This window comes from Salmo salar, chromosome 09 (assembly GCF_965601325.2).
Source record: "Salmo salar chromosome 09, fSalSal1, whole genome shotgun sequence".
NCBI classification, from domain to species: Eukaryota; Metazoa; Chordata; class Actinopteri; order Salmoniformes; family Salmonidae; genus Salmo; species Salmo salar.
The window spans coordinates 37,890,001-37,913,378 of record NC_138299.1 but is presented as its reverse complement, the minus strand read 5'-3'; the positions used below and the strand labels follow the sequence as shown (position 1 = coordinate 37,913,378).

The window sequence follows — 23,378 nt, the reverse complement described above, 5'->3', positions numbered from 1 at the left end:
GGAAAGAGGGAGGGAGAGAGAGGGGGAGATAGGGGGAAGGAGAGAGAGAGGATAGGTAGGTTGGTTGGGAGAGAGAGATATAGAGAGGTAGAGAGAGAGTGAAAGATGGAGATACAGAGATGGAGGGAGACATGGAGAGTGCCCACAGTCATGCATATGTTGAACATTAACTTGGAAAAGAAAAGTTCCAGCAACGACCGGCTTTATCCACATCATCTCTTTAAGTGCTTTAGTGCTTACAAGGCATCTCTCCTCCTTTCCCCTCTCCACTCCTGTCCTCTCCTCTTCATCCCTCTTTTCTCTCCTCTCCATCCCTCTCCTCTGCTCTCTACTCCACTCCTTTCCTCTCCATCCCTCTCCTCTGCTCTCTACTCCACTCCTTTCCTCTCCATCCCTCTCTTCTCTTCTCCCCTCCCCTCTTCCTTTTCCTCTCCTCTCCTTTTCTCCCTGTGCTCTGTGTGAGTGGCGGCTCTATCTGTCTGCTCATCATCTCTCTATTGGAGCAGATCTCTTTCTCTCTCTCCCCCTTTTTCTCTCTCTCTCCCTCTCTCTCTCTCTCTCTCTCTCACTCTCTCCCCCCCACTCTCCCTCTCTCTTTCTCTTCCCCTCTCGCTCTCTTCCTCTCTCTATCCTTGTTTCCTCTGTTTTGTTTTGATTCAGCAGTGATGCGAGGGAGCTTAGCTCTCCATCGCTAACCAGGCTGTGGCTGTGGCTCCATCAGTACAGCTTATTACCTGCGTAACACTCTATGATCGATATGATGGGTACATGAAGAACAGCAACTCTATCCCCTGATACACACACACGTATGCACACACACATGCTGGCAACCACGCACTAGAGGGGATGCTGGGTTAACTGGTGAGGAAGCTAAAGTTCATCTCACAACGAGTGGATCTGGATTCTGCTAGACCTGGCTGGCAGCCATATTGAATTATTAATAACGCTCAGTGCAGCACAATGTCCTCTCATCTGCGCTCTCGTCTGTCTCCTGGTGGAGTTCATCTGCACTTTTATTTTATGGTAACACAGACAAGAGACAACAATTAGGACAAAAGACAAAAAACATCTGCACCATTATTTTTTTTACTATCATTCATTTTCCATGCCTTTTTTCACATATCATCCACATTTTACTAAATGTTTGGAGATCCCTGTGCCTCTCCTGGCCTGGGCTCTGTCTGTCTGATGTCCCTATTGACACACACACACACACACACACACCACACACACACACACACACACACACACACACACACACACACACACACACACACACACACACACACACACACACACACACACACACACACACACACACACACACACACAACAACAACAACCCCCTCATCGCTGACCCCTGTGACAAACTGATCATGACAGTGGAGAGGAGAGACCTCCCTCCCTCCGCTAAACACACACACACACACACCACACACACACACACACACACACACACACACACACACACACACACACACACACACACACACACACACACACACCCCCCCCCCCCCCCCCCCCCCCCCTAAATGTCAGCTGTGCTCCTAAGGGTGTTTTTAATTATGGGCCCAGAACACATGGAGTCTGTGTCCCAAATGGTCCTCTACAGTATTCTCGTTGTAGTGCACTCCTGTTGACCAGAATCCTATGGGCTCTAGAAAGTAGTGCACTATAAACGGAATAGGGAGAATGTTGTGATGCAACCATAGGTATTAGTAAGGCCCTGTTTCTGGAAACCTCATATGCCACAAAGTAGCAGGGATAGTGACCCCCAAGGCATCAATATGTTTCATGACATTTAGAAAGGAAATTGTTGAGGAAATAATTCATTTGTGATGGGCTATATTTTGTCGTTGTGCGTGTGTGTGCCTGTGTGTGTGCGCTCGTGCATGTGTGCTTGTGTGGGTGTGAGAGGGGAAAGAGAGAGAGCCCATGCATTTCATATACAAATCTCATCATCAGTCTTCCTAATGTCATAAATTGTGCCATACACAAAACTTAAAAATGTGCACATTAGTTTCTCTGTGAGTTTGTGTGTGTATGTTTGTGCGAGCATGCGTGTGCTTTGTGTGTGTGTGGTGTGTGTGTGTGCTTTGATGTGCGTGGGCAGGTGTAAGCCCTGCGGCAGATTACATTGGCCTCATCTAGCACTGGTCCTTGGTGAAGCATCACTACAACACAACGCTTCTCTCTCTCTCTCTATCTCTCTCTCTTTCTCTCTCGCTCTTTCTCTCTCTCTCTTTCTCTCTGTCTCTCTTTCTCTCTCTCTCTTTCTCTCTCGCTCTTTCTCTCTCTGTCTCTCTTTCTCTCAATCTTTCCACCTCTCTTTCTCTCTCACTCTCTCTCCCTCACTCTGTCCATCTCTCCTCTCATTTGCACGCAACAGCCTATGTCATCACAGGGAGGAACGGCAGTTCACCTTACTAAACATGTTTACAGTAGAACAGATGTAGGATCTTAATCTGATCACCCTGTTTCAGGAGAAATATCCTGCAATGCAGGAAATCTAAAATGTGTATTGTATCTGAGGTTTACAAAAATAATCTTTCAGACTTGATTTTCTCTTACAATAAATGTATCAAACCCTACTAAAAAAATGCCCATTGATTGTAATCCACATAATAATTTACATTTCCTGTTGCTGCAGGATTATTTTCCTGCTGTCGCAAACTGGCTGAAATTAAGATGTGACATCTGTACCTAAAACGTACACTAACAACACACTAACACGCTAGCAAACAAAGCTACATGTAGCCTATGATACATTTACTGTACATCTAACTTGTGTTTGTCTGGTACAGCACAGTTTTCTCTTAGCCTGATACCAAATCCAGATTTTCATATCGTCATACCATTACTGTATTACCGCCATAGTGACTATCGCCCCGTAGCACTCACTTCCATCATCATGAAGTGCTTTGAGAGACGAGTCAAGGACCATATCACCTCCACCCTACCTGACACCCTAGACCCACTTCAATTTGTTTACCGGCCCAATAGGTCCACAGACGGCGCAATCGTAATCACACTGCACACTGCCCTAACCCATCTGGACAAGAGGAATACCTATGTAAGAATGCTGTTCATCGACTACAGCTCAGCATTTAACAACACCACAGTACCCTCCAAACTCGTCATTAAGCTCGAGACCCTGGGTCTCGACCCCGCCCTGTGCAATTGGGTCCTGGACTTCCTGATGGGCCGCCCCCAGGTGGTGAGGGTAGGTAACACCATCTCCACCCCGCTGATCCTCATCACTGGGGCACCACAAGGGTGCATTCTCAGCCCTCTCCTGTACTCCCTGTTCACCCATGACTGCGTGGCCATGCACGCCTCCAACTCAATCATCAAGTTTGCAGACGACACAACAGTGGTAGGCTTGATTACCAACAGCGACGAGATGGCCTACAGGGAGGAGGTGAGGACCCTCGGAGTGTGGTGTCAGGAAAATAACCTCACACTCAATGTCAACAAAACAAAGGAGATGATCGTGGACTTCAGGAAACAGCAGAGGGAGCAGCCCCCTATCCACATCGATGGGACAGTAGTGGAGAAGGTGGAAAGAATTAAGTTCCTCGGCGTACACATCACAGACAAACTGAAATGGTCCACCCACACAGACAGCGTGGTGAAGAAGGCGCAGCAGCACTTCTTCAACCTCAGGAAGCTGAAGAAATATGGCATGTCACCAAAAACACTCACAAATTTTTACAGATGCACAATCGAGAGCATGCTGTCAGGCTGTATCACCGCCTGGTACGGCAACTGCTCAGCCCACAACCGCAAGGCTCTCCAGAGGGTAGTGAGGTCTGCACAATGCATCACTGGGGGCAAACTCCCTGCCCTCCAGGACACCTACACCACCCGATGTCACAGGAAGGCCAAGAAGATCATCAAGGACAACAACCACCCGAGCCACTGCCTGTTCACACCGCTATCATCCAGAAGGCGAAGTCAGTACAGGTGCATCAAAGCTGGGACCGAGAGACTGAAAAACAGCTTCTATCTCAAGGCCATCAGACTGTTAAACAGCCATCACTAGCATTGAGTGGCTGCTGCCAACATACTGACTCATCTCTAGCCACTTTAATAATGAAAAAATGGATGTAATAAATGTATCACTAGCCACTGTAAACAATGCCACTTTATATAATGTTTAAATACCCTACATTACTCATCTCATATGTATATACTGTACTCTATACCATCTACTGCATCTTGCCTATGCCATTCGGCCATTGCTCATTCATATAATTTTATGTACATATTCTTATTCATTCCTTTACACTTGTGTGTGTATAAGGTAGTTGTTGTGAAATTGTTAGGTTAGATTACTTGTTAGATATTACTGCATGGTCGGAACTAGAAGCACAAGCATTTCGCTACACTCGCATTAACATCTGCTAACCATGTGTATGTGACAAATACAATTTGATTTGATTTGATTTGGGGGCGCTAAATACACTCAAAAAAAGCCCAGTGGGTGTCTATTACCAGAAGGCAACAAAAAAAAGCTCAAGTACTTGTGAATTTCCATAGAGGCTGCTAGCTAAAAATGCTAACAAGCGCAAACGAAAATAAATGATTTGCAAAGACAGGCAATCCTGCTCATAAAGAAATATAGATGTATGGGTAATATCTACCAAATGTCATTTTTGGTGAGTTTGGACATTTTACAAGCAAATGGGAACATTTTACAAGCAAATGGGAACATTTTACAAGCAAATGGGAACAAGAAATGACCAACGTTTTGACGCATGCTTTTTTTGAAGGAAGAACAGTACTGAGGAGCATCTTTACACGCTGTGTCTGTGTGGAGTCTGGAATTTCTAGGGCAAGGGGCCTGCTCTGCTCGGAGAAGAGGGGGGAGTAGCAGACTGAGGGGCCTAGAACGGAGAGGAAAACAAACGCAAGGAAATCAAGATATCAGTGTCAGCTGTAAAAAAATCATCCAAAGCGCTGTGACTTCTCACGGCAGAAAGCTATGGTGCCCCATCTGCATATTAATTCTGTCTCTGACTGAGCTAACTATAACTAGCAAGTTCAACAAAATACACAGCTGGACTCACCAGCTCCTGCATTCGCCCGTTGTGCTATTTATGAACACGTGACTGGCTCAACTGTTCTGGGGAACTACGGTAAGCTTCATAATGTAAAATAAGGTGACAGGTGAAGAATGCGATCTGCTTTACCTCCTAACGTATTGCACAAGTTGACTGGCTATCCTATTTCACAACTTGACTGCAGGTATATACTTAAAAAGTAGCTACAAATATTCACATTTGTTGAAATACGTAAAAGAAATAGTTTCAACGGTGTTGAAAAACCATCCCGTGGCTATTTCCAAATACCCCGGTATACGGTATAGCACCCGAGCTTAATGACAATGACCATAGGATTTGACCAGACAGCACAAACAGATCTGGAACGATGCTTGTATTTACTGTGCCTGAAGTTAAACGATGTACTGTTTGTTCTCTACTCTTCATTAGGCTTCTGCAAGCTGGTTCTATGATGTAATGTCATGACCTGTCTCTATTTCCGAGTGGTCACATCATGCTGTTGTCTAGGGGGAGGAAAGGGGGGGAGGATGGAGGACTGGGGTGATCCTAGACAGGCTAGTCATTTGTTTCATTATTCTATCATCCTTTAATTGGGGTTCGCAAACAGGGAGAAAGGACACACACCTGCAGTGTTGCCTTGTGAAGGTCATCTGTCACATTGGCTGACAGAGAGAGGGAGGGCGTTCGTTGTGAGTTGAGTTAAACTAATTTCAGAACCAGTTCAGATCATAGAAGACAATGGATCGGATGCCCTTATGCTTTTAGTATTTCCATCTGAATGTGCCTTTATCACAATTATCACAGTTATCACAGTTATTACAGGTGTCACAGTTATTACAGTTATCACAGTTATTACAGGTGTCACAGTTATTACAGTTGTCACAGTTATCACAGTTATTAGTTATCACAGTTATCACAGGTATTACAGTTATTACAGTTGTCACAGTTATTACAGTAACCACAGTTATCGCAGTTATCACAGGTGTTACAGATGTCACAGTTATTACAGTTATCACAGTTATTCGTTATTGCCGTTATCACAGTTATCACAGTTATTACCGTTATCACAGTTGTTACGGTATCACAGTTATCACAGTTGTTAGTTATTACAGTTATTACAGATATTACAGTTATTAGTTGTTACAGTTATTACAGCTGTCACAGTTATTACAGTTATTGCAGTTATCACAGATATTACAGTTATCACAGTTATTACAGCTCTCACAGTTATTAGTTATTGCAGTTATTACAGTTAACCCAGTTATCGCAGTTATCGCTGTTATTACAGTTATCACAATTATCACAGTAATTACAGTTATTATAGTTATTACAGTATCACTGTTATTACCGTTATTACCCTTATTACCGTTATCACTGTTATCACCATTTTTACCATTATTACCATTATCACAGTTATTGCAGTTGTTACAGTTATCATGTTATTTGATCTCTTCCAGACTCAGACCTACTTAGTGCCCATCCTAGAAGTACTGAAGAAAGGTCATTGCATAGAGTTACTATTATGAGTAACATGGAGTTGGTCCATTTCCTCCATTTAAAATGTCACAGTGTATGAGGACCTACCCATTAATCATTGGCCTGAACAAACACATGCATGGACACACATGCACACACACACACAGGGCAGGCATGCCAATACTGTGGGACACACACAACATATTCTCACACATTCATATACAGAATGCAAATGTACAGGCATGCGTGTGTGTGTGTGTGTGTGTGTGTGTGTGTGTGTGTGTGTGTGTGTGTGTGTGTGTGTGTGTGTGTGTGTGTGTGTGTGTGTGTGTGTGTGTGTGTGTGTGTGTGTGTGTGTGTGTGTGTGTGTGTGTGTTTATCTCTCTGAGGTCTTGGTTGGGCCAGACAGTAGCTTATATGAGGCCTTAGAAGAAACTTATCTGTAATACACAATGTAATACTGTAGAATATCTCCTCCACCCGCTGTAGCCTATATGAGGCCTCTCCACCCACTGTAGCCTATATGAGGCCTCTCCTCCCACTGTAGCCTATATGAGGCCTCTCCTCCCACTGTAGCCTATATGAGGCCTCTCCACCCACTGTAGCCTATATGAGGCCTCTCCTCCCACTGTAGCCTATATGAGGCCTCTCCTCCCACTGTAGCCTATATGAGGCCTCTCCACCCGCTGTAGCTTATCTCCTCCCTCCGGCTGTAGCTTATCTCCTCCGACTACAGCGGATCTCCTCCCTCCTGCTGTCACCTCCCACCTCCCACAGTACATACCAGACACACACACACACACACACACACACACACACACACACACACACACACACACACACACGCACACGCACACGCACACGCACACACACACACACACACAACCTCTCTCTTAGAAAACAACCTTAAAGCTTCAAAGACCAGATTGGCCTAGCAGGTGCAGCTCACTTAATGTGACATTATTGAATATAAAAATGGATGATGTGAGAAAATCACAAAAGCATCGCGTCCGCTTGGTAATTCTGCGTCCATCAACTTTAAATTACTCTGTAATTTGCATAACAACCTGTGTGTGTGTGTGTGTGTGTGTGTGTGTGTGTGTGTGTGTGTGTGTGTGTGTGTGTGTGTGTGTGTGTGTGTGTGTGTGTGTGTGTGTGTGTGTGTGTGTGTGTGTGTGTGTGTGTGTGTGTGGACCCACCTCCCCCCTCCCTGGGGACTAGAGCATTGGTTTTCTCCTATTCCCCCTTGCTGTAGGTGTGACCTTGTAGAGCAGGTGTAACCAAGAGACACACACATACTGACACACACTGACACACAAACACACACTGACACACATGCTCGTACCACCAATGGTCGCACACACCCACACATGCACACAGACACACACATGCACTCACACACACACATTATGGCCCAGAAACACGTTGCAGATGTACAGTGATAGCTGGGCGGAAGGGGGGGAGAATAATTAACCCAAGTTTTAAAAAGACTAGTAGTTTCTGTGGGAAGATATATAAAGTGATCTGTGCATTTGAACGAAAGCATAAATGTACCTATTTCACTTCAGGATGTAAAACAGAATCATCTCTGTTGCACATGCCACAGTTGTTTTAATTACCAAAAGTAATATTTTTTGAATGAGCAGCGCCCAGCCATCTCACGAGTGCATGTGTGACACAAGCACAGGGAAAACGCAACAAGCACATGGAAAACGCAACAAGCACATGGAAAATGCAACAAGCACAGGGAAAACGCAACAAGCACAGGGAAAACGCAATAAGCACATGGAAAACGCAACAAGCACAGGGAAAACGCAATAAGCACAGGGAAAACGCAATAAGCACAGGGAAAACGCAACAAGCACAGGGAAAACGCAATAAGCACAGGGAAAACGCAACAAGCACAGGGAAAACGCAATAAGCACATGGAAAACGCAACAAGCACAGGGAAAACGCAATAAGCACATGGAAAATGCAACAAGCACAGGGAAAACGCAACAAGCACAGGGAAAACGCAACAAGCACATGGAAAACGCGACAAGCACAGGGAAAACGCAACAAGCACAGGGAAAACGCAACAAGCACAGGGAAAACGCAATAAGCACATGGAAAACGCAACAAGCACAGGGAAAACGTAACAAGCACATGGAAAACGCAACAAGCACAGGGAAAACGCAATAAGCACATGGAAAACACAACAAGCACAGGGAAAACGCAATAAGCACATGGAAAATGCAACAAGCACAGGGAAAACGCGACAAGCACAGGGAAAACGCAACAAGCACAGGGAAAACGCAACAAGCACAGGGAAAACGCAACAAGCACAGATGCGACAAGTGAAAACAAATGATCTAACGGGATACTTAGCTGGCATAATGTCACAAGCATGATAAGCTCGCCAGTAACTTTAGTTAGACTTGATTGGCATGCGAGCTAGCAAGCTAGTTACCGGTATGCTAGATTGGTGGTTGCTAGTGTCTTCTAGCTAGCATCTAATGGTAGGAGAAACAAAAAACAGTGTTGTGAATTGGGTACAGAGCCATGTTTTTTTTGTCCAACCAGATCCAGGAGAAGGTTCTAGCTAGTACAGTGAGGGAAAAAAGTATTTGATCCCCTGCTGATTTTGTACGTTTGCCCACTGACAAAGAAATGATCAGTCTATAATTTTAATGGTACGTTTATTTGAACAGTGAGAGACAGAATAACAACAAAAATATTGAGAAAAACGCATGTCAAAAATGTTATAAATTGATTTGCATTTTAATGAGGGAAATAAGTATTTGACCCCCTCTCAATCAGAAAGATTTCTGGCTCCCAGGTGTCTTTTATACAGGTAACGAGCTGAGATTAGGAGCACACTCTTAAAGGGTGTGCTCCTAACCGCAGCTTGTTACCTGTATAAAAGACACCTGTCCACAGAAGCAATCAATCAATCAATCAGATTCCAAACTCTCCACCATGGCCAAGATCAAAGAGCTCTCCAAGGATGTCAGGGACAAGATTGTAGACCTACACAAGGCTGGAATGGGCTACAAGACCATCGCCAAGCAGCTTGGTGAGAAGGTGACAACATTTGGTGCGATTATTGGCAAATGGAAGAAACACAAAAGAACTGTCAATATCCCTCGGCCTGGGGCTCCATGCAAGATCTCACCTCGTGGAGTTGCAATGAGCATGAGAACGGTGAGGAATCAGCCCAGAACTACACGGGAGGATCTTGTCAATGATCTCAAGGCAGCTGGGACCATAGTCACCAAGAAAACTTCACACTACGCCGTGAAGGACTGAAATCCTGCAGCGCCCACAAGGTCCCCCTGCACAAGAATACATATACATGCCCGTCTGATGTTTGCCAATGGACATCTGAACGATTCAGAGGACAACTGGGTGAAATTGTTGTGGTCAGATGAGACCAAAATGGAGCTCTTTGGCATCAACTCAACTCGCCGTGTTTGGAGGAGGAGGAATGCTGCCTATGACCCCAAGAACACCATCTCCACCGTCAAACATGGAGGTGGAAACATTATGCTTTGGGGGTGTTTTTCTGCTAAGGGGACAGGACAACTTCACCGCATCATTTGACGGGGCCATGTACTGTCAAATCTTGGGTGAGAACCTCCTTCCCTCAGCCAGGGCATTGAAAATGGGTCGTGGATGGGTATTCCAGCATGACAGTGACCCAAAACACACGGCCAAGGCAACAAAGGAGTGGCTCAAGAAGAAGCACATTAAGGTCCTGGAGTGGCCTAGCCAGTCTCCAGACCTTAATCCCATAGAAAATCTGTGGAGGGAGCTGAAGGTTCGAGTTGCCAAACGTCAGCCTCGAAACTTTAATGACTTGGAGAAGATCTGCAAAGAGGAGTGGGACAAAATCCCTCCTGAGATTTGTGCAAACTTGGTGGCCAACTACAAGAAACGTCTGACCTCTGTGATTAAAATGCAAATCATTTTAGACATGCGTTTTTCTGGATTTTTTTGTTGTTATTCTGTCTCTCACTGTTCATATAAACCTACCATTAAAATTATAGACTGATCATTTCTTTGTAAGTGGGCAAACGTACAAAATCAACAGGGGATCAAATACTTTTTTCCCCCACTGTATATATATCTGTCCTTTGACTGTTGATGGATGTGGATGTCCGGTTCAGGTCCCAGGCTCCCAATGACTGGTATGATTATTTATTTACAAGTTCATTGCAATTTACTCTTTAGCTCCTTTTGTTCAGTACCTGATAGAGCAGACTAGCGATGCGCGGGCGGGTTTAGGGTCATGAAATATTGTGTGGCGGGCAGGTTGAATAAAGTGCGTAGCCACAGCCTAAGCTTTAGGGCTAAACTGTAGCGCACCAAATTCACACCGATTCCCAAATGCTTTTAGGAACTTGGGCAGAAAAAGTTAACATCTATCCACTGAGACAAAAAGGACAATGTCAGAGTTTAATTCAATAAGAGAAAATCTACAAAATGTAGAGTTGAAGATATATAGAATGGAGGGCCAGAACAGTAGTCTAATGTTTGGGAAAGATTTGGTGAAGTGGTAAAAGAGGATGATAGCAGTGCGGTCTATGTTTTCTGTGATGATTGTTAGGCGCTATACAAATTCAACAGTCTCAAGACGTGAACTTCAAAATGCACATCAAGGGAACTGTACTGTTCAGATGGGTTAAATGGAATAGTAGCCTAACTGAAATCTGGAAACTGACTGTAGGTCTATAGCCTCTCACATAGCCTAATATAATTTTAACTCCTGAAGATTTAAGCATTTCTTGCAGTAAAATAATACACCAAATGCACATTTTGACTCTGGAACAGGAGTGGAGAAATAGTACTTATTTCTTTCACCATCTTGCGAGAATGAATGGGTGGTTAGGGGCCGTCTGTAAAGGTGGCAGTGCTGTCATAAAAGCTGATAGTATTTCAACCACAAAATATGCATCTAAGTCGAACTTTTATCAAAAACATCAAAAACATGTAGGGTCGTTTTAACACCTTTTTAATTTCCTTAAAATTGGTCAAACTGATGTCACTTGGACATTTTGCACGGAAAATCTTTCCCATTTTTTTTTTATAGCATTTTCTCCCCAGTCCCTAAACGTCTTTGTTGAGGAAGAGAAACATAGATGAAAAAGGAAAGAGAAAACCAGTAATGACAGAAGAGAAGCTGCACCACTCGTTCATCTCAAAGTCCAGGACAGTCCATTTACTTTCTACTGTGAAAATCATGTGATGAAATCCTGCAATCTCATTGCTGGGCGGCAGGCCGAACGCCTGGAGCTGCTGATGGAAGAGCAGTACTGTAACAGCTTGTTTTAAAACAGTAAAAGATACACAATTTAACCACACATTTATGGAAATGTTTTATATAATCCTTTAATTATATAATAGCTATTTTGTTGAAAAATAAAAATTAAATACTTTTGACTAGTCACAAGTGGGGCACCGCCCCTAACGCCATAATGGACGGGCCGCTACTTCTGTGAAGCCTGTCCTTAGCAGTGCAGGCACAGCAGCTCTGCTCTGGTATGCAGGCTCCTGTTTCAGTGCTGCTCAAATCAAATCAAATTTTATCGGTAACAAACACACGTGTTTAGCAGATGTTATTGCGGGTGTAGCGAAATGCTTGTGGTGTAGCAGAATGCTTGTATACTTCATTGGCTTTGCTGCCTATGATGTTAATAGAGCCTTACCTCTGTCTCCTATGATGTCAGTAGAGCCTTACCTCTGTCTCCTATGATGTCAGTAGAGCCTTACCTCTGTCTCCTATGATGTCAGTAGAGCCTTACCTCTGTCTCCTATGATGTCAGTAGAGCCTTACCTCTGTCTCCTATGATGTCAGTAGAGCCTCACCTCTGTCTCCTATGATGTCAGTAGAGCCTCACCTCTGTCTCCTATGATGTTAGTAGAGCCTTACCTCTGTCTCCTATGATGTTAGTAGAGCCTTACCTCTGTCTCCTATGATGTTAGTAGAGCCTTACCTGCTGAGGCTGCTGAGGGGAGGATGGCTCATAATAATGTCTGGAATGGAGTCAATGGAGTGGTATCAACCACATGGTTGATGTGTTTGATGCCATTCCTCCCCTCAGCAGCCTCCACTGGACTAGAGCAACCCCGATCACTCTGTATCAGCCCCAGCCAACCTCAGCCCTAGACACACACACACACACACACACACACACACACACACACACACACACACACACACACACACACACACACACACACACACACACACACACACACACACACACACACACACACACACACACGGCAACAATCTGCTGGGCTGGCTTGGCTAACTTACAGTACTGCGGTGGAAGGCACTATTGATGACTTCTCGGTTTCCCTCTCGTCCTGGTTTAGTGGTTTAGAGTTAAGCCCTGGTGGTGTAGCGCTGCACTAGTTCACTAAGAGAAGAGAATACTCTGTGTGTGTGTGTGTGTGTCTGTCTGTGTGTTACTGCCTGCCTGGCTGGGTGGGTTCCCTGCCCTTACAGTTTTTTACAATCACTTTGGCACTAATTTCGGAACCTTGATGTCATTTTTCAAAACTCTAGACACAAAACTCAACCAATGATCAAAATGATAATTTTTCTAAACTCTAGCACTTTTACCAATTGCTTGGATACAATACACATAAAGCTAAGATCATTTGTTCATTGAACTAAAATCACCTGTTCAAAATGACACAACTTAACATCAAAGTATTACCATTTCAAAATGCAATTCACACATTACATCTGAGATGACTGTCTATTCATTTCATTACAATGATCTAACTATCAACTGATACAACTGATCAAAATGATAAGTAACTGGTGCATTACTATTAATGCATAGTTTTATGGAAACTGACGAACAATATTCCATGTTTAGATCATGAAAGTTTCAGGATAACGAGATCCATTGACACCAATTACCGTGGAACATGAACCAATTTGACTACATTATCTATGGCTGTAATATTTCATCATCATTCTTTATCAGACACTGTTTCTAGGGTCTCATGTACCACTTTTCCAGACCATGTTTTCAGATTTAACATTACAGTTCACTTTATTAGGTACACCTATCTAGTACTGGGTAGGACCCCCTTTTGCCTCCACAACAACCTGAATTATTCACGGTGTTGTACGTTAAGAGATGCTCTTCTGCACACGACTGTTTTAAACAGCTGTTATTTGAGCATTTGTGGCCTTTCTGTTAGCTTGAATGAGTCTGGACATTCTCCTCTGACCTCTCTCATTAACAAGGTGTTTTGGCCCGCAGAACTGCTGCTCACTGAATGTGTTTTGTTTATCGCACCATTCTCTGTAAACTCTAGAGACTGTAGTGCGTAAAAATCCCAGAAAGGCAGCTGTGTCTGAGATGCTGGAATCACCATGTGTGGCATCAACAATCATACCACGGTCAAAATTGCTTAGATTACGTATCTTGCCCGTTCTAATGTTAGGTCGAACAACAACTAAAGCTCTCTACTCTATATACTCTATATATTGAGTTGCAGGCAGCCACATGATTCGCTGTTCGAATGTAACCTTCCTTAATGGACTAAATCAGGTCTGTAGAGCTGATGGCATGACCTAAGTCATTGTGTGGGATAATGTCATGTTCCACCATGCTCAAATGGTGCAAGCATGGTTTCAGGCCCATCCACAATTTACCACCCTGTACTTACCCCCATACTCTCCTTTCCTAAAACCCGATTGAGGAATTTTTCTCCAAATGGAGGTGGAAGGTATATGATAGGCGCCCTCACGAACAAGCCACCCTTCTCCAGGCCATGGATGACGCATGCAATGACATCACGGCAGACCAGTGTCAGGCCTGGATTCGCCATGCCCGAAGATTCTTCCCAAGATGTTTGGCTAATGAAAACATTCATTGTGATGTGGATGAGAACCTATGGCCAAATCCACAAGACAGGGTTGAGGGAAATATAGAAGTACAGTAATCAATCCTTTGTTTTGCTTTTTACAGTAAGCCAGGTGAGGAACACTGCAGTTTATGTTTTACTGTAGTTTTTTTCTTTTTTTGGAGCTAATTATTTTTGCTTTGATTCAAAGAAACCTATGAGTAATTTTATTGGATTTCATCAATAAATTTCAGATTTTGTTCAATGATTCCACTGTGTCTGTAGTATTCTCTTTACTTGTCCTTTTACAGAGATGGATTTACGTGTAGTACCATAATGAAACATGTATCACATATTTTGTACTACAGTAGTTAATGATTGTACGAACAACTACACAATTAAACTATTGGTATCTTGTGTGTGGGTGATCTAAATGAATGTTCTTATGGTATTTCATGATAAATTTGTTATTTGAACCAATGATTCTGCAAGTGCAAGGTTTGTTTAAAGATATGAATGCACAATGCAATGTTTTGAACATTGGACAGCCTGTGTTACAAGTGTTGACCGTTTTGAGTTTTGTGTCTAGAGTTTTGAAAAATGACCACAAGGTTCTGAAATTAGTGCCGAAGGGATTGTAAAAAACTGTAATAAGAACACAGCACTGGCATCCTCCATTATCATGAATAACACAACATCCCTTTGGATTCTCAAATGTCACTTCTCTGTAGGAAATGGCAGTGCTCAACCAACCTTGAACTGCAGCCAAAATGCAAGATTCCCCCCAGAGCAAATGTCATTTTTCGACCGAGAAATAAACATTCATATCAGGGATAGGGAGATGTGTGGTGGGGGAGGGGTATAGGTCAAGTGTTTTACTGAGGATATCTTACGTGGGGTGTGCTACCTGGAGAATAGATGAATAAACAGAACAGAGCTCATGGCTGGGCCCTGGGTGGGCGTGGACCGTGGCGGTTACATCATTGTTATAGAATCCCCATGAGAGACAGAGGTTCCATCACTGCTGTTATAGAGAGACATACTTATACTCCTCTGCCTTAGAATCACATAGGACAAGGTAGCCTTGTTTCTTACTATGCAGCATTGCATCATTATCTAACCTATACTGTGTATCATATTTTCAAAGAGAGAGAGAAAGAGAAATGGGAGAGAGAGGGAGAGAGAAAAAGAGAGAGAGAGAGAACAAAAGGGCTGCTCAGTAAAGCTAACTTTGATTAGGGTGCCAAAATATGTCTTCCTTCCTACTCTCTCTCCTTCTGCTGAATATTGATAAAGGCTAATATTTATAAAAGATGCAGTTCTTGTTTCCTGGTTACTGCTCTTCTCTTTGAGTGTGACGAGGCTAAACTGGGGCTCAGTGCTGTACTCAGCTCAATTATTCATTGGCTGAGAGAGACAGAACAAACAGAATTAGATTCCACCATTGACTGAGAGATGCAGAGCAAACTGAATCAGAAGCACCCATTGGCTGAGAGGTAGACACAACGATTATCAGACTCTGCCATTGGCTGAGAGAGAAAGACCTTAAGTCACATCATCAAATTATCATTAAAGTGTAGCGTTTAATTTGATCACCTTGTTGCTCAGCATCCACCTGTCCAGCGCTTGTAGCTCCAAGCCATCCATAGGATATAGTTTATATTACAACATACAGTTGAAGTGGGAAGTTTACATACACTTAGGTTGGAGTCATCAAAACTCGTTTTTCAACCACTCCACACATTTCTTGTTAACAAACTATAGTTTTGGCAAGTCAGTTAGGACATCCACTTTGTGCATGACACAAGTAATTTTTCCAACAATTGTTTACAGACAGATTATTTGAGTCAATTGGAGGTGTACCTGTGGATGTATTTCAAGGCCTACCTTCAAACGCTGTGCCTCTTTGCTTGACATCATGGGAAAATCAAAAGTAATCAGCCAAGACCTCAGAAAAAAAAGAAGAAGCCACTGTTTCAAAACAGCCAGACTACGGTTTGCAACTCCACATGGGGACAAAGATTGTACTTTTTGGAGAAATGTCCTCTGGTCTGATGAAACAAAAATATAACTTTTGACCATAATGACCATAGTTATGTTTGGAGGAAAAATAGGGAGGCTTGCAAGCCGAAGAACACCTTCCCAACCCTGAAGCACGGGGGTGGCGGCATCATGTTGTGGGGGTGCTCTGCTGCAGGAGGGACTGGTGCACTTCACAAAATTGATGGCATCATGAGGATGAAAAATTATGTAGATATATTGAAGCAACATCTCAAGACATCAGTCAGGAAGTTAAAGCTTGGTCGCAAATGGGTCTTCCAAATGGACAATGACCCCAAGCATACTTCCAAAGGACAACAAATTCAAGGTATTGGAGTGGCCATCACAAAGCCCTGACCTCAATCTCATAGATTTGTGGCCAGAATTTAAAAAGCGTGTGCGATCAAGGAGGCTTACAAACCTGACTGCGTTACACCAGCTCTGTCAGGAGGAATTGGCCAAAATTCACCCAACTTATTGTGGGAAGCTTGTGGAAGGCTACCCGAAATGTTTGACTCAAGTAAAACAATTTAAAGCCAATGCTACCAAATACTAATTGAGTTTATGTAAACTTCTGACCCACTGGGAATGTGATGAAAGAAATAAAAGCTGAAAGAAATCATTCTCTCTGCTATTATTCTGACATTTCACATTCTTAAAATAAAGTGGTGATCCTAACTGACCTTAGACAGGGAATTTTTACCAGGATTAAATGTCAGGAATTGTGAAAAACTGAGTTTAAATGTATTTGGCTAAGGTGTATGTAAACTTCCGACTTCAACTGTAGATACTCTGAGAAGATTAATCCAATCTGTCCCAGATACAGACAGACAGTAGTGTAATATGGACTGTACTGACTAGCGTCTTGTCCATAGGGTGTACATGTACTTGTACATCAAGCTACCTCACACTACAGAAATAGCAGATATGCTCCTGCACTATAGCCATATTTACTGTACAGACTGTACGTACGGTACAGGGAAGTGTTCGTAACAGAGGCTGGTGAGGTAATAAAGGTGTAGGATGTTAATTTGAGCCGTTCTGAAATTCAAAGTGGAAGTTACAAACTTCAGAAGCCTTTTTAAACCTCAGATACACTAGGGGAGCGAGGGAGAGGGGGAGAGAGCGAGAGAGGTGAAATCTGTCTGCTAAACTCACTGCCAGACAAATGTGATAGACAGACAGACAGACAGACAGACAGACAGACAGACAGACAGACAGACAGACAGACAGACAGACAGACAGACAGACAGACAGACAGACAGACAGACAGACAGACAGACAGACAGACAGACAGACAGACAGACAGACAGACAGACAGACAGCGTGAGGTTAGCATTAGCTGCTGGGCTCACTACACTCACTACCAGACAGAGAGAGGGAGAACAAACTGCAATCAGACAATCAGAAGGACAGAGGTGAATGCTGGCTGCTAGCCTCACCAGGCTCCCTCACTAGGCAGCAGCCCTCTCTGTCTGACAGGCAGGCATTCTGACAGCACCAAGCAGGCAGCAGAAGGTCAGTCTATTGATTCATTCATTGAGTCTACCCTTTGATTGCCTCAGCCAAAAGCACTATCATACCCCCCAAAACCTTCCCTGTTATTGTAATGGTGAGAGGTTAGCATGTCTTGGGGGTATGATATAAAATGCTAACCTACCCTGTTATTGTAATGCTGAGAGGTTAGCTTGTCTTGGGGGTATGATGTTTGTGCGTCTGTAACTTTCTCACTCATCATTATTCACGATTCATTCAGGATGATCTGTAATCATGGTAGCATCCACATTAATGCAGAAGTGTTTAGAAACATTATTTACAATAAAAGTGACTCCAAAATGACACAATTCATTATTTACCATTAATTTCTATTGGGCACAAAATCATCTGAAACACAACCAAAACAATGAGCAAATGCATCCAACACATTTGTAAACATCGCAAGCTTGATGTAGTCATTGTGTGCAATGAATATGGGAACAAATACTAAACTTTTCACTACTTTAATAGACATATAAGTGAAATTGTCTAAATACTTTTGCTCCCCTAAGATGTCTGAGCGGTTCACCAGATATGGATGAAAATAACCTCAAATTAAAGTCATTATTTGATCTCAAATCTATACAAACGTTTGGAGTATAGAGTCAAAAGAAGAGAGTGCTCTAGCAGCCGTGAAAAATCAGAATAAAAAATGATATAATAAAAAAATATATATAAAACAAAGTGCACTGGGCCTTTACTAGTCAGTCCTGTATTAGTCCTGTATTAGAGGACCGATATAGCCTTCTGTACAGCGTGCCCCAACAAAATGTTCACTTTCACTTTCTAGGTTGAAGTAACTTAGATGAATTGAACTCAACATGAAATTTTGATTGGACTTGATGAAATATGTTAAGGTAGCAGGGTAAGACAGGGTAACGTTTTAAAGTTGACTCAACCAATATTTGACATTGTATATACTCAACACAGAAATCTGTATTTAGTCTGTAATTAAGAAAGAATCATCAGCCGTATCCATAATAAATCCTTTGTCCTCAAAGAAAGGGAGGAGGAGGATGCCTCTCCACTGACAGCCACACACACTCCTCCACATTTAACCCAGTTGTATTATGAGATAAGGGAACTACTGCAAGCTGCATTTATTATATTTTCACTATTCTCTCTCACAGGCTGTTAGCCGTTGGTTGTGCTCTGATCACTTGTGGGTTTTTGTTGCGGTCAGTGGAAATGTGTTCTGTTGAGAGGTGGTGGGTTTGTGTTGTGTTCTGTTGAGAGGTGGTGGGTTTATGTAGTGTTCAGTTGAGAGGTGGTGGGTTTGTGTTGTGTTCTGTTGAGAGGTGGTGGGTTTGTGTTGTGTTCTGTTGAGAGGTGGTGGGTTTATGTTGTGTTCTGTTGAGAGGTGGTGGGTTTGTGTTGTGTTTTGTTGAGAGGTGGTGGGTTTGCGTTGTGTTCTGTTGAGAGGTGGTGGGTTTGTGTTGTGTTCTGTTCTGTTGAGAGGTGGTGGGTTTATGTAGTGTTCAGTTGAGAGGTGGTGGGTTTGTGTTGTGTTCTGTTGAGAGGTGGTGGGTTTGTGTTGTGTTCTGTTGAGAGGTGGTGGGTTTATGTAGTGTTCAGTGGATTAGTGGGCTTCTCTGTTAACTGCTGAGGGGCTCCTGACTCCTGGTTTATCTGGTGAGAGGAGGAGAGGACAGGAAGGGAAGGTTGGGAGGAAGAAGATAAGGGCAGTGGTTTCACACTGGTTTTGTCAGTGACTCTCCCTAACCCGACGGCTTTGTTTTCCCTTTGAGCAGAAGACCAGAGAGACTGAGCCATCTGCCAGTCAGTCAGAGGACTGCACAGACACAGAGGGTGACACCAGTGAGCTGGCCAGACTACCAGAGCCCGGCTCAGCACAAGCCCAATCCAGCCTCGCCCAGAGAGGGCCCACCCAGGAAGGCAGGCCACAACAATGGACCTCAACCCATCCTAACCCCCTGCAGGAACCATAGCCATGCATTAACTATCCCCACCAACCAAACCCCAACTGGACCACGCTCACCTCCTCCGTTCTCCCTCTACCCTACGCCCTCCATCTCCATTCACACCATGCTTCAGAGCCTATTGTGACGGGAGTGCTGCTCACCCCCCCATCCCTCACCCCTCCACCCCAGAGACCCCAGAGGGGTGAAAGATGCGGCCATGGGCAGGTTCGTGGCGCTGGATTATGCTGGTGCTCCTTGCGTGGGGTACACTGCTGTTCTACATCGGAGGACACCTGGTTAGGGACAGCGAGCATCCGGAGAGATCCAGCAGAGACCTGTCCAAGATCCTGGCCAAGCTGGAGAGACTGAAACAGCAGAATGAGGACCTGAGACACATGGCTGAGACACTCAGGTGAGACGCATGGCCGTGATTAACTGACAGACTGAGTGTGGCTTTCTGTCCATTTCTGTCTTTCTCGCTCTGTGTCTCTCTTTCTCTTGTGTCTCTCTCTTTCTCTCTGTGTCTCTCTCTTTCTCTCTCTCTTTCTCTCTCTTTCTCTCTGGGTCTCTCTTTCTCATTGTTTCTCTGTGTCTCTCTGTGTCTCTCTTTCTCTCTGTGTCTGTCTGTGTCTCTCTGTGTCTCTGTTTCTCTCTGTGTCTGTCTGTGTCTCTCTGTGTCTCTGTTTTTCTCTGTGTCTGTCGGCTCCGTGTCTCTGGCTCCGTGTCTCTCCCCGTGTCGCTGGCTCTCGTGTCTCTCTTTCTCTCTGTGTCTGTCTGTGTCTCTCTGTGTCTCTCTTTCTCTCTGTGTCTGTCTGTGTCTCTCTTTCTCTCTGTGTCTGTCTGTGTCTCTCTGTGTCTCTGTTTTTCTCTACTGTATCTTTTTTTTCACTCACTCTCTCTCTCTCTCTCTTTCTCTCTCATTCCTCTCACCTCTCTCACTCCGTTTCTTCTTTTCTTTCTCTGTCTGCTATGTCACAACTCTCTTTGTTCACCGTAATATTGTATTTAAGTCTGTTGCTTAAAAGACTGGATTATAATGTATACTTTTCAAATTGAAAGTGAGATATTACACACCATTACTTTGCTATAGTGTTCACTCTCTGACCCAATAATCTCAGGCTGTGTAGATAATCTGTAATAATCTTACATTACTGAATTTCCTGGTTAAATAAAGTAGTCTTCCGAGTATCAAGAGTATTTTCTCTGTATCATTATGAATCAGTACTTCACTGACCCATTGTTCCAAGCGTTGATTATCTGTAATCTTACTTTACTGTAGATTCTGGTTAGATTCTGGTTAGATGTACTTCGTGGTTAGAAATGTACATTTTACATTACTGTAGTTTGATTTCTGGTTAGATGAAGTAGTCTTACATACTGTAGTACGCTTCTTCTCGTTTCAGAAATCTCTATCACAGGCTAGCTGTTGGTTGTTCTTTGGTCAGTGGTGGAGTTTTGTTTTTGTGGTGGATGTATTTTTTTTCAGCGTATTTGTATAGTATTATTTTCAGAGGTGGGTGTCACGCCCTGACCTAAGAGAGCCTTTTTTATGTCTCTATTTAGGTTTGGTCAGGGTGTGATTTGGGTGGGCATTCTATGTCCTTTTTTCTATGCTTTGTATTTCTTTGTTTTGGCCTGGTATGGCTCTCAATCAGGGACAGCTGTACATCGTTTTCGCTGATTGGGAGTCATACTTAGGCAGCCTGTTTTCCTTTGGGGTTTGTGGGTAGTTATTTTCTGTTTTGTGAGTATACCTGACAGAACTGTTTGGCTGTCGTTTGTTTTTTAACGTTGTTTAAGTGTTCTCTTATAATAATAAAGAAGATGAGCATGATAGACGTTGCGCCTTGGTCTACTCCTTCAGACGGCCGTTACAGTGGGTTAAAATATATATACAGTACCAGTCAAAAGTTTAGACACACCTACTCATTCAAGGGTTTTTCTTTATTTTTACTATTTTCTACATTGTTGAATAATAGTGAAGACATCAAAACTATGAAATGACACATATGGAAACATGTAGTAACCAAAAAAGTGTTAAACAAATCAAAATATATTTTATATTTGAGATTCTTCCTTGATGACAGCTTTGCACACTCTTGGCATTCTCTCAACCAGCTTCACCTGGAATGCTTTTCCAACAGTCTTGAAGGAGTTCCCACATTTGCTGAGCACTTGTTGGCTGCTTTTCCTTCACGCTGCAGTCCAACTCATCCTAAACCATTTCAAGTGGGTTGAGGTCGGGTGATTGTGGAGGCCAAGTCATCTGATGCAGCACTCCATCACTCTCCTTGGTCAAATAGCCCTTACACAACACGAAGGTGTGTTTTGGGTCATTGTACAGTTGAAAAACAAATGATAGTCCCACTAAGCCCAAACCAGATGGGATGGTGTATCGCTGCAGAATGCTGTGGTAGCCATGCTGGTTAAGTGTGCCTTGAATTCTAAATAAATCACAGACAGTGTCACCAGCAAGCACCCCCACACAATAACACCTCCTCCTCCATGCTTTATGGTGGGAAATACACATGCGGAGATCATCCGTTCACACACACCGCGTCCCACAAAGACACGGCGGTTGGAACCAGAAATCTCCAATTTGCACTTCAGACCAAAGGACAGATTTCCACCGGTCTAATGTCCATTGCTCGTGTTTCTTTGCCCAAGCAAGTCTCTTCTTATTATTGGTGTCCTTTAGTAGTGGTTTCTTTGCAGCAATTCGACCATGAAGACCTGATTCACACAGTCTCCTCTGAACAGTTGACGTTGAGATGTGTCTGTTACTTGAACTCTTTGAAGCATTTATTTGGACTGCAATTTCTGAGGCATGTAACTCTAATGAACTTATCCTCTGCAGCAGAGGTAACTCCGGGTCTTCCTTTCCTGTGGCAGTTCTCATGAGAGCCAGTTTCATCATAGCGCTTGATGTTTTTTGCGACTGCACATTAAGAAACTTTCAGAGTTCTAGACATTTTCCACATTGACTGACCTTCATGTCTTAGAGTAATGATGGACTGTTGTTTCTCTTTGCTTATTTGAGCTGTTCTTGCCATAATATGGACTTGGTCTTTTACCAAATAGGGCTATCTTCTGTATACCATCCCTACCTTGTCATAACACAACTGATTGTCTCAAACGCATTAAGAAGGAAAGAAATTCCACAAATGAACTGTTAACAAGGCACACCTCTTAATTGAAATGCATTCCAGGTGACTACCTCATGAAAATGGTTGAGAGAATGCCAAGAGTGTGCAAAGCTGTCATCAAGGCAAAGTGTGGCTACTTTGAAGAATCTCAAACATAAAATATATTTTGATTTGTTTAACACTTTTTTGATTACGACATGATTCCGTGTTTCTTCATAGTTTTGACATCTTCACTATTATTCTACAATGTAGAAAATAGCAAAAATAAAGAAAACCCCTAGAATGAGTAGGTGTGTCCAAACTTTTGACTGGTACTGTACATCAGAGTATATAATTTCATT

At 43.3% G+C, this 23,378-nt stretch overlaps 1 protein-coding gene across 7 annotated transcripts in view; it reads left to right on the top strand.

The window, feature by feature from the left end:
- fut8a (fucosyltransferase 8a (alpha (1,6) fucosyltransferase)) overlaps positions 1 to 23,378 on the top strand; it is a 188,161-nt gene that overhangs the window by 122,124 nt on the left and 42,659 nt on the right. For all 7 annotated transcript variants that reach the window (XM_082955761.1, XM_045723619.2, XM_082955760.1 and 4 more), the window contains one exon: positions 19,721 to 20,303. In XM_082955761.1, the coding sequence (XP_082811887.1) occupies positions 20,101 to 20,303 (203 nt within the window). In that variant the 5' untranslated portion in view covers positions 19,721 to 20,100. The remainder of the gene's footprint in view (positions 1 to 19,720; positions 20,304 to 23,378) is intronic.